Raw genomic sequence first — 12,651 nt, forward strand, 5'->3', positions numbered from 1 at the left:
ATAAACTTAAAAGCCAACTATGGTATTTTAAATACTTGTGGCTTTAATGTAAAGTCACACACACATACACACACACACACACACAGGCACACACAGATACATGTTTGTTTGTTTGCTTGTTTGTTTGAGATAGGATTTCTCTGCCTAGTCGTGGGAACTCACTCTGTATGTACGCCAGACTAGCCTCAAATTCATAGAGAACCACCTGCTTCTGCCTCCCAGGTACTGGGATTAAAGGTGTGCGCCACCTTCATAGCCCACCCACAAACCACTGTTAAAATCTACATGTCCACTGGTCGGTGGTGGGGCACACGTTTGATCCCAGCACTTAGAATGAGTTCCAGGACAGCCAAGGCTACGCAGAGAAACACTGTCTTGTAAAAGTAAGTTTTACTTGCCAGATGTAAGTGTTGTGTCACATAGAGCTAGAGTGTCGTTGGGTATGATCTCTTGTCAGAGCAGCTGTGTTCTATATTGTCTTAAAAAAAAATGATTTGTGAAGTTGAAAAATGCCAAGCTAATTGGACCAACTAAAGTGTACAGTTGTGAAAATAACCCTTCCAGTTTCACAGTAATTGTAATTGTAGAGTATTAGAGGTATTGTTTCCCTAGGTCACAGAGCAATAAAAAGTTGAATATAACCCTAATATGTCAGCTTTGTAGTGGTTATAGCATACAGTTGCTCCACAAATACATTTATTTCATGTTATGAACTAACAAAATTAGTGTAATGTTTAAGCTTTTCTCTTGTACTTAGAAAGTAATTCTTGAGAGGTTAATAAGCACTAGGTAGGTCATACAGTAATTCAGTGAGGACCAAGAATGGAGTTTGGGACTTCTGAACACCAGCCAGTGTACTTTTCTTTGCATGCTGTAGCTCTGTCTAGCGCCTGTATATTTTTAATAAATGAAATTATAGTGTGTTAAATTGTTTCTTGATACTTCACAGCTGGCAGACACACCCAAATCTGAAAGATATGAGCATGTTCTGGAGGCATTAAATGATTACAAGACCATGTAAGTGGATCATTTTACATATCCCTATGGGGGGGCAGTAAATGTAAAGAAGGAGAGCGATAAGAACTGTGGGAGCATGCATGCACGGAAGAGGAAGGTAGCGTTTTATGTGTTTACCGTGGGAGTGCATATGCACGGAAGAGGCAGATGGCCTTTTTCGTGTTTTACTGTGGGTGTGCGTATGGACGGAAGAAGCACGTGTTTTAATGTCCTGTCCTGTTTTGGTCAGAGGGAAGCAGGGATTCTAGAAGGCTGGAGAAGGAAAGAGTAATCCTTCTGAGAATTGGGGGGAGATGGGGAGGGATATTAGTACCCTGATTGGGGTGGCTTTAATCTATTGGAGAAGCGTTCAGTAATAACTTAGCTCTGCACTGTGAAATAGAAAGTGAAATCTTGTTAGCTGGTGGGTCAGCAAGTAGTATTGATCTGAGTTGTCCTTGATGCTTCTTTCATGAAATATAATATTCTTTTATGGATGACTCTCCCTTCTTTAAAACCAACATGTCTGCATTTCTTGAAAATATTTTCAAAAGGACAGAGATTTTTACAAATGCATGTATACAACTCTCAGACTGTTACATTGTATTATAACATTTTTGGTTTTGACAAGGTGCTGTTTTGAACTTGACAGTTTTTCCTTACTGCTATTTTTAATTATTTGTAACTAGATCTTTCAATTAGCTTGAAAAAGCATAAGGTGATTGAGTAATTGTGCTGATAAAAATATTGTTTGAGCTGGGTGGTTGCTGGGAATTGAACTCAGGACCTCTGGAAGATGTCCTTAACCTGAGCCTTCTCTCCAGCCCCTGAGTTACACATTTTTAGAGGTGCGTAAAAGTGGAAAACTGAGCAGCTGACTGGTATAGGTTTTTATCCCATAGGAAAACACTTTTTATATGGCTAGGACGGCTCTAGTAGAGTTAAGTTGTATGGAAATGTTTGAACACAAAAATTCTAAAGACCAAAGGTAGCCATGTGGTGAGTGTGTTTCCAGAGGCCTAAGATATACTAACACTTTTTGGGTCTAAATTGCTTTCAACTCTGTGTCCGACCTATGTTTCATTTCTGGACTTGTAGAGAGAGTCTCTTTTTAAAAAGTTATTTGTGGTCAGGTTTTTTTGTACTATAATTATACTCTGAAATAGAGTTTATTGGAACCAAATCTTCCTTGCCTTTTGAGATCATGTAATTAGAGACGGTGTTACTGACTGGCTCAAGCTGGCTATGGTTATGGGTTCAGAACCAGCACGGTGGGTCATACTGTCACGGCAAACTCATGGGAGGTTGAGTTAGGAGGCCAGTTTACCTTCATAATGAAGTCTGTCTACCATAATTACCTGAATTCAAATAATCTAGCCAGCTTGGCTTCCCATGAACTGGGACTGTAGGTGCCTCTCGGACTAATTAGAAGCCAAAAGGAAGGGAACATGGGAGTTTTCTCTGTTGTCCTGTCCTTTCCACCCATGGTAGCTGTCGCTTTCAGATAAGAGTCTGTAGCTGGGCGTGGTGGCGCACGCTTTTAATCCCAGCACTCGGAGGCAGGGGCTGGTGGATCACCGTGAGTTCGAGGCCTGCCTGGTCTACAAAGCAAGTTCAGGACAGCCAAGGCTACACGGAGGAACCCCGTCTCGAAAAAAACAAAACAAAACAAAGACTGTTTAGCCTGATCAAGGAAGTCAGCAGGAGGAAACACTTCTGTGGTGTCTGTCTGGTAGCTTTCCATGTATAAGTGTCTATATTTGAAACTTGTAAGTTAGGGTATTCCATCTGTGTGTGCAGTTTTTAAAATTTGAGTTTTTTCTTCCCTTTTTTTTTTTTTAAATTTAGGTTTATGTCTGGGAAAGAAATAAAGAAGAAGAAGCATTTGTTTGGGTTGCGAATTCGTGTTCCTCCTGTGCCACCAAATGTGGCTTTCAAAGCAGAGAAAGAACCAGAAGGAACATCCCATGAATTTAAAATTAAAGGCAGAAAGGCATCCAAACCTTTATCTGATTCAAGGTAAAAGTTGATCTGTGCTGTAGTTTTTTCTTTTTAAGCTTATTTGTAACTAAATGTTTGTGTTATATGGTTGCATTAGAACATATAAAAGTGTAAGTGGCATCGCAGCCTGGCCTAGTTCCCACATCCATCCCAGCCTATAACCTTCTTTTTAGAAAAGGTAATGCTAGATGCTTGTTTGTTTATTTTGGCCTTCAAGGAATAAACAGTTGATTTAAGGAAATGACTTAAAATATTTACAATTTTTATTTATTTGTGGATTTACTTTTCTTATTTGTTCAGCAGTTTGATCAGATGCCGCACATTCTAAGTGCTGAGGATTTAATGAAAAGACGGATTTTTCCCCTGATCTTGTCCTTGATGGGATTACATTATAGTGAGGAAAATATGTCATAAAAAGTAACAGTATTTTGATGCCTTTTAGAGTTAATATGTTGTTTTAAACTCCTTGGGTCAGTAGAGATGGGGACACTGTACTTTAAAGGGGAGGCGTAAGGAAGGACTCTGTACACAGTATTTGAGACTTAATTGAGAGTAATCTAACGGCATGACAAATAAATGATCAAAACACTCCAGGGCGCAGAAGGATGGGTGTGGGCCATGAGGCATAGCCTAGAAAGTCACAGAAGAGTTTGGTGTGAGCGGACACTCACAGAGTAGGGTTAGATGTGTAAAAGACGAGATGGCTCTCGATCACATAGCAATGTACAGATAGGCGTATCCTGGCCTTCCAAGCAATGCTATAAGCAGATTTAATTATCTTTAACAGTTCTTTGGAAGGTAGGCCAGAGAGGAAGAAAACATAAAGCTTGGTTTTGTCTGGATGAGGTGCTTGTGCAGGAGTGGGTGAGAGCAGTCAAATGGAGTGTGGGTTTGACGTCTCTTGTGAGGCTAGAGTTCATCAGATTTGCTAGTGAATTAAATTTATGAGAGAAAAGGAGGAAGAATAAGTTAACGGCTTTCAAATTTCCATCTTGAACAACTCATAGACACCGGTTCCTTATTGAGAGGGGGAGAACCTGATGGGTGAGGTGGTTGGAGCATTTCCTGTTCCCGTGCCTGTTCTCATACAGTAGAGACTCTATGACGCACCCCTAACCCTTGCCATGTAGGCGGCTGGTTGGTAAATAACGATGTAAACTTAAAGCAGATTAATGACGTCAGGAGAATGAAATTTTCTAGGGAAGCAAGTAGAGAAGAGAGTGGGCTTTAACATGGGATTTGGATTTAAAAATTTGGAAAATTATAAAATTTGAAGGTAGAAAACAAACTAAGGACACTAAAATAGAATGGCCAGCATGGTAGCAGAAGCCAGGAATATTTAGTGCCATGGAAAGCAAAAGAAGTGAATTGTTTCAAGAAAGGTAGGTAAGTTATGTCATATTGGATGCTAGTAAAACACAAAGAGGAAGGACGCTGTTATAGACCTTGACAAGAGCAGTTTAGTCAGAGGCTGAAATGAGCTGAAGTGACTGAGCCCGCACTTCCTGTGCTCTTCCTGCATGTCAGAATAGTGATGAGGGGAAGAGCGCATACAAGGAAACTATCTTTGAGAATTATGAATTAGGCAAAAAAAAAAAAAAAAAAAAAAGAGTAGAAAGGAAAATGTATGTCAGCAAAACTGAGACATTTTGCTGTAAAGTGAATCATACAAATGGACCGGCAGCTGAAGACGGGAGTGAGAACATGGCAGCTATCTGAATCTCTTTGTGTACCTAGAATGACCCAGTGGGTGGGGAAGCTGAGCATGGGACACAGTGCACCTAACCTTGTTGAGAAAGCGAGGGGCAGGCTCTGTTGCCTCAGCTTTTGATGGCAGGCGGACGCCTTTCTGATGAAATGGCCCTAAAACGAACATATGGGGATAGACATGACTGTAAGAATTAGAGGCTAAAGTTATGGTCTGAGGGGGTCTTACTTTCTCAAGGAAGTGTGAGGTGTCAGGTTGCTTGAAAATATAATTCCAGCACTGCCCCAGGGAGGCAGAGGCAGAGGCAGAGGCAGGCAGAGCTCTGAGATTGAGGCCAGCCTGATCTACAAAGTACAGCCAAGACTACACAGAAAAACCCTGTCTCGAAAAATAAACAAAAAGAGAGACAAAAAGTTATTCTACAAAGCAAATCTATTTACCAAACATTGACAATACCAGATAATATAGAGTACATATTACTGTAAGGTTTTGTTGAAAAAGAAGAAATGCTTATTCCTGCCATTTTCTATTTTATCTGATCCTTTACTATCAGAGTAGAAAAAGAGAATCATGCAAAGGTCACACCGTCGTGATGATGTCGCGGCAGACTCCGTCTATGGCAGCTCTCTGATTGTCTCACAGGACAAAGAAGGGGTTAGCTTTCTTCAGAGCATGCGCCTTCCTTCTGGGCCCTGCACATTCGTGGTCCTTTAAAGGCTGAGTGTATTATTACTTTTAGTTCAGTGGTCCTCTTTACATGTTAGGGTGTTTTGTGAAAATGTACATCCCAGCCATCCTTGTCCTTAATATTTTTAACATCTAGTTGGGGTCCCCTTTAACCCTGCCACTGTGAGTTTCCCTTGGTGTTACCTTCTTTCTAGTCTACTGCAGTGGTGCTCCTTTCATTGTCTCTATGGTATTTTCCTTATATAACATGCTCACGGCACTTCATTTTGTTAGCTTGTATTTATTTCTGAGTGTCAACTGTTGTAAGGCCTTCAGGACACTTTGTGTCCTTTTTTTTTTTTTTTTTTTTTTAAAGATTTGTTTATTTATTATGCCTACAGTGTTCTGCCTGCACATACACCACAGGCCAGGAGAGGGCCCCATATCTCATTATAGATGGCTGTGAGCCACCATGTGGTTGCTGGGAGTTGAACTCAGGACCTTTGGAACAGCAGTCAGTGCTCTTAACCTCTGAGCCACCTCTCCAGCCACATTGTGTCCTTTTTATGTCCTTTTTGTAGCAGCTGTTCATGCAGTCTACATTCTGCATGTTCTTTTTTTTTTTTTTTTTTTTAAAGAGATGCTCTTGACTATCAAACTTCTTTTTGTTTTGCTTGGTATATAACTTCTAAAAATTATTTTCTAGCCAGGTGCAGTGGCACACACTTGTAATCCCAGCACTCAGGGAGGCAGAGGCAGGCTGGCCTACAGAGTGAGTCCAGGACATCCAGTGCTACACAGAGAAACCCTGTCTCAAAGCAAAAAGAGAAAAATAAAAATAAATGAAATATTCACTTATTTCTCCTTTGTGTTCTGCTGCCTGGGGCTTGCTCCTTTCTCTGATGGTGTCGCCGTGTGCGCATGTGCGTTAGAGCAGATACAAGACCCTGCTATACACTGAAATTTAACATGGACATTTCTACAACGCCAACTTATCTTGTCGTCACTTTTAGTAGTAAATTCTTGAAACCTTCCTACAAGTAGTAAGAAATAAATTTGTTTTAAAATCTTCTAATCAGTGCGGCTGTTTGGTTTTTTTAAAACCTTGAAGTGATAAGCATATATTAGATTTATAGTAAAGAGAGCACCTTTTTCCTTAAAACTTTCAAAAATAGAATTACAGTTGTTTAACTAGCTATATAAAGCCATTGTCATTTTTGCTTTATGCAAAGATTAAATAAAATCTTTGTTTCAGGGAAGTAAGCAATGGGATAGAAAAGAAAGGGAAGAAAAAGTCTGTAGGTCGTCCTCCTGGCCCATATACAAGAAAAATGATTCAAAAAACTGCTGAGCTACCTTTGGTAAGAGGATTTGTTTGCATATGTTCTCAGTAAAGATCTCTGCAGTTATTAAGAAGTGAATGTTTTATTCTAGTTACAGTAGAACTTCCCTTTAAGTGTCTTTTTTCTTTCTCTTTATTTATTTAAAAAATTTTTCCAGGATAAGGAATCAGTTTCAGAGAATCCGACGTTGGATTTATCTTGTTCTATAGGGTAAATAGTTGATTTTTTTCTTTCCTAGGAATATTCTTTATGAGAGAATTAGTATTTCTATTTTTATATAATATAGTTGTTACACCATTTAAATTCTTTCGTCTCAGGAGAACTGAGGGAATTGCACATTCATCCAATACCTCAGACGTGGACCTCACGGGTGCTTCCAGTGCGAAAGAAACTACCTCCTCTAGCATTTCCAGGCATTATGGGTAGGCATTTTGTCTTCTCGTTCTGTCTCATCCTGTGTCTCCCTCCCCACGCCCACCCTCCCGCTTCTCCCTCCTGAGACAAGGTTTCTCTGTGTAGCCTCGGCTGTCCTGTACCAGGTGGCCTGGAATGCTGGAATGGAAGGCATGTGCCACCATTGCCTGGCTTGGCTTATTAATTTTAATTGAATATTTTTTAGCTTGGTGAGCTAGTCAGATTTTTTTGTTGTTGTTACTTATAGGACTTTAGTGACTTAAATACAGCTGTGTCACTGTAATACCTAGTTGACAGCTCATAAAAGCTACGTTCCTGGAAGTGTGCATACGTTTTAGACATCTCCAAAAAGAGTCTCTCACCAATGAGTTTTTTTTTTTCCCTTTCTTTCTGTTTTTATAACTATAGGGAGGAGGCTTATGATGAATCTTTTATGCTTTTTTATGCTTTCTGAGTCTTGTAAGTTTCCTATATTGAATTTTCTTAGCTTTTTTTTAAAAAAGGGTTTGCCTCGGCTGGAGAGAGGCTCAGCGGTTAAGAGCACTGTCTGCTCTTCCAGAGGTCCTGAGTTCAATTCCCAGCAACCACATGGTGGCTCACAGTCATCTGTCATGTGATCTGATGCCCTCTTCTGGATGCAGGTGTACATGCAGGCAGAGCACTTACTTATGTGCATGTTAAAAAAAAGAAAAGGTTTACTTATTCCTTAACTATAAAAAATGCAGAGTGTTACGATATATAATGAAGCTGCAGGAGGTGCCGTGGCGGCCCACGCCAAGGGGTGTCCATGAGGAGCTACACCGCACTTGGTGTAAGGCTGATTGGGGGAAGAGAGCAGTGAGGGCCTGGAGAAGAGGTGGAGGCAGTGCGTGAGCCGTGAGGACAGAGGGGGGGGGAGCGAGCAAGAGAGAGAGAGAGAGAGAGAGAGAGAGAGAGAGAGAGAGAAAGAGAGAGAGAGCGAGAGAGAGAGCGAGAGAGAGCCTACATGGAGAACTTGGAAACAGAGAGCTAGGGGTAGCAGTCAGGTCCTTCTCATCCTGGCTCATGCCGTTAATTCCAGCACTTTGGAGGCAGAGGCAGGAGGATCACTGTGAGATAGAGGCCAGCCTGGTCTACAAAGTGAGTCGAGGACAGCCACGGCTACACAGAAACCTTGTCTCAAAGAACCAAACCAAACCAAACAAACCCCCCAAAAAACAAAAAAAAAGAATTTGCTAGGTACCCAAGGGCAGGCCAGAAGAATCCTCTGTTTGCCAACATTCCTCCATTTTTTCTTTAAAAAATGAGGAACTGAGTCAGGTGTTGTGGTGCACTCACTTGGGAGGCAGAGGCCAGCCTGGTCTACAAAGCTAGTTGAGGACAGCCAAGGCTACACAAAGAAACCCTGTCTTAAAAAACAAACCAAAACAAAACAGAAGGAAAGAAAGTAAAAGGAAAGGAATTGGGGAGGGGTGGTATGGTGGGGATGGGGGCGTTGCATTCTTTGGGCCACGTCCTGCCGACTGAGGACAAAGGTACTTTTGGGGACCCTGAGAAATTGGGGTGCGGAGTAAGTCCTGGGACTGCTGGTTGTTTTGCTGCTATCCAGACTCTGTGGGACCATCTGCGGCTAGGATAGTACAGGCCCAGTGTGCATAGCCTGGACCCCCTTGGGTAGCTCAGGGAGAAAGTGTCTTCAGAGGTGTATAATTGAAGCTTTGAGCCCCATGGTCTTGGTAGTTGTGGGGAGGGGAGTCCCCAAACCAGAGAAAGGGGGAGGAGACCCAGCCTCTGAAGTGGGCAGGTTAGGAAGGAAACAGGCTGTTGACTGGCACTGCTCACCTGGAGCCCATCTGACCCCTCCCAGGTGGGTCTGAAGCTGTGTTCACCCACACAGCAGAGAGGAAGCTGGAGAAATGACTTTGGTTAAAATCACGAGCAGTCTTTGGGGTGAGCCTTGTGTGGAACAGACTGAAAGAGGGTCTTCTTCCCCCCTGTGTGGAAGCCTGGGGGTGTGTAAAGTTAGCAGAGTAAGAAACAGCAGTACAGAACACTGGCTGCCCTTTCAGAGGACCCACATGGCAGCTCACAGCTCTGTAAGTCCATTTGCAGAGGATCTCACACCCTCACACAGACACCATACAGCACACCAGTGCACATGAAATAAAAGAAACGCCTTTTAAGTCTATACTTCTAATCAACCAAAGCAAATACAAAATATAAAATCTTGAGCTTTTGACTATGATAGTCCATCCTATAGTGTAAAAAAATTGTTTTTTTTTAAAGACAGGGTCTCTCTGTGTGTTCTGGGCTCTCTGGCTATTCTGGGCTGGGCTTTAGACTTGGCCTGTCTCTATCTCCGGAGTGCTGCGATTAAAAGCGTGCCCCACCATGCCTGGCTGCTTTTCTTTCTCTCTCTTTTTTTTAAATGAATTTTTCACAACAAAATTTTTCTTAGACCATGTCATGTCAGGCATGAAAAATAATAGCCTATTTTGGATATCTAATTATCTATCTATCTATCTATCTGTCCGCTCGCTTGCTTGCTTATTTATTTATTTATTTATTTATTTATTTATTTATTTATTTATTTATTTGTGTAGCCTTGGCTGTCCTGGACTCGCTTTGTAGACCAGGCTGGCCTTGAACTCACAGCAATCTGCTGGCCTCAAACTCGCAGCGATCCGCCTGCCTCTGCCTCCTGAGTGCTGGGATTAAAGGCTAATCATTTTATTAGAGACCAGAAACTGCTGCTCTAATAACATAAAAATTTAACTTACTGCTAATGTGTAATTTTTTCCCCTCTTTTTTCCCCCCTGTTTTTCGAGACAGGGTTCCTCTGTGTAATAGCTCTGGCTGTCCTGGAACTCGCTTTGTAGACCAGGCTGGCCTTGAGCTCACAGAGATCCGCCTGCCTCTGCCTACAAGTGCTGGGATTAGAGGCGTTCGTCACCACCCATATATAGGGTGTCTCTGTGTAGCCCTAGTGTTCTGGAGCTCACTGTGTAAACCAGGCTGGCCGACAACTCAGAGATCCACCTGCCTCTGCCAGGCATGGTGGCACATGATTTGAATTACAGCAGTTGGGAGGCAGAGGCAGTCAGATCTCTGAATTCCAGGACACTTGGTTTACAAAGAGAATCTAGGTCAGCCAGGGCTCTGTTACATAGAGAAACCCTGTCTCAATGAAAAACAAAACCTACAAAAATAAAATATTTGGGGTGGGTTTTAAAATTTTTTATTATTTATTATTATTTTTGGTTTTCAACACAAAGTTTCTCTGTGTAATTCCAGAACTCCCTCTGTAAACCAGGCTGGCCTCAAACTCAAGAAATCTGCCTGCCTCTGCCTTCTGCTTCTAGAGTGTTGGGATTAAACGCATGTAACCCCACACCTGCCTGGATTTTTTTTTTTTTTTTAATTATTATGCATACAGTGCTCTGCCTGAGTGTTCACCTGCAGGTCGGAAGAGGGCATCAGATCACATTGCAGATGGTTGTGAGCCACCATGTGGTTGCTGGGAATTGAACTCAGGACCTCCGGAAGAGCGGTTAGTACTCTCTTTTTTGGGGGTTTTGTTTTTGTTCTTGTTTTTGCAGTGAGTACTCTTAACTGCTGAGCCATCTCTCCAGCCCTGGATTTTTTTTTTTTTTTAAGTGGTGCTAGTTACTGTCCCCCAGACCTTGTATGTGTCAGGCACGTTACTTATTACTGAGCTACATTGCCAGCTTTGCTCTGATTCTTTTTTTTTTTTTTTTTTTTTTTTTTTTTTTTTGAGACAGGGTCTCTCTCTGTAGCCTTGGCTGTCCTGAACTCACTTTGTAGCCCAGCTGGCCTCGAATTTAGAGATCTGCCTGCCTCTGCCTCCCATGTACTTGGATTACAGGCGTGGGCCACAGCATCCACCTTTGGTCTGATTCTTAGTATTAAGCCCAGTAGTACATAGTTAAGGAAGAGAAAGTCTACAGTAGCCACACTCTAGAAAGTGATGTGTTCCTATAATTGAAGGCAGGGTATAGTGCCAGTGACTTTTACTGTTTTAACGTGGTTGGAGCTTATCTTAGCAAACACATGCTTAGAGTAGCCGGGTGCTGGTAGAGTCACCCGAGCACTAGGGAGGCTGATGCAGGGACATTAGGAAACTGCTAGTCTAGTCTATATGATGAGAACCTGTTTGGAAAAATTGCCCCAGTAAGAAAAGTTCTTAGGAGACATATTTTCCCACCCAGATTATCCGACTCTAGAAAAAGAACCCGCACGGGAAGACCATGGCCTGCTGCAGTACCACATTTGCGGAGACGGAGAGGGCGCCTTCCAAGAAGAGCACTCCAGACTCAGAACTCAGACGTTGTAAAAGATGATGAAGGCAAAGAAGATTATCAATTTGAAGAATTTAATACAGAAATCCTGAACAACCTAGCAGATCAGGAGTTACAACTCAATCACCTGAAAAACTCTATCACTAGTTATTTTGGTGCTGCAGGTAGAATAGCATGTGGCGAAAAGTACCGAGTTTTGGCTCGTCGCGTGACGCTGGACGGAAAGGTGCAGTACCTTGTGGAGTGGGAAGGAGCCACCGCGTCCTGACTGTAGGACTGAGTGGTGGTCACTGCACTCATTTTCTGTTGGTTCAGTTCAAAGCCCTAAGGGAGTGTGGATTTTACTAGCATTCTCAAACAAACAAACACACACACACACACACACACACACACACACACACACACACACACACACACACAGAAACCATACAAAGAGTCACAAAAGGATATGATACTAGCCTTAACATGTACTTGTCAATGTTACGGATATTGTCATAAAAAGATATCTTTTAAAAATCAGAGGAGAGACTTAATTTTTTAAATCTTAAGATTTGTAGACTGTCTCTAGGATAGAACATTAAACACAACTCAAACCCATGCATGGTGTTAGACACTTTTCTAATTATCGCATTAAGTCAGTTTTTGTGATTAGTGATTGTCAGAACAAATGATCATGTAGATAGCACAAGTATTTGGAGAAACATTGCGTGTTTGTTACCAAAATGTTGGAAAAATTTATTTCAGTCCCCTTTAGATTTCATAAAGTGCAGTGTATATAATGTCTACTGAAAGACTGTAAAATATTGAAATTTCTTTCAAGCAAAATGTAAAAAATATATTGAGCCTGTAAATTGCTCTGTGACTAGACTTCATTGTCGTCTTAATATATTCTTTGCATGTACATGTATATGCACATGTGTGTATATACGTGTGTGTGATTATGTGACCTATGCAATACAAATTATGGGAATGGGCAGCTTTGGAGTATATATCCCATAATTCTTATTTCAGGAATAGTTGCAGTATTTACACAGCAGCATTTCTTCTCAGGCTTTTATTGGGTGCTGTTGCTTGCTATGTGTGAAGAGAAATGTGTCAGACAAGTTAAGTGTGTACTGAAGGGTGTGAACAACAGTGTTTATGGGCTTTCTCAATGCTTGTCAGTCCTTGTAACTCAGCTGTTGCACATCTAAAGCAAATTCAAGTGATATCTACATTATTTTCT

The 12,651-nt window shown here is 41.6% G+C and overlaps 1 protein-coding gene across 2 annotated transcripts in view; it reads left to right on the top strand.

Moving 5' to 3' along the window:
* Positions 1-11,806, top strand: part of Mtf2 (metal response element binding transcription factor 2) — a 32,582-nt gene extending 20,776 nt beyond the window's left edge. The window contains exons 8-13 of one of the 2 annotated variants that reach the window (XM_051170219.1): positions 950-1,017; positions 2,845-3,015; positions 6,627-6,732; positions 6,872-6,924; positions 7,032-7,136; positions 11,337-11,806. In XM_051170219.1, coding sequence (XP_051026176.1) covers positions 950-1,017; positions 2,845-3,015; positions 6,627-6,732; positions 6,872-6,924; positions 7,032-7,136; positions 11,337-11,694 — 861 coding nt within the window. In that variant the 3' untranslated portion in view covers positions 11,695-11,806. The remainder of the gene's footprint in view (positions 1-949; positions 1,018-2,844; positions 3,016-6,626; positions 6,733-6,871; positions 6,925-7,031; positions 7,137-11,336) is intronic. The other variant, XM_051170220.1, reaches the window with a different exon arrangement.
* The last annotated feature ends 845 nt before the right edge of the window (positions 11,807-12,651 follow it).

The sequence above is a fragment of the Acomys russatus genome, chromosome 28 (genome assembly GCF_903995435.1).
Source record: "Acomys russatus chromosome 28, mAcoRus1.1, whole genome shotgun sequence".
Lineage (NCBI taxonomy): Eukaryota > Metazoa > Chordata > Mammalia > Rodentia > Muridae > Acomys > Acomys russatus.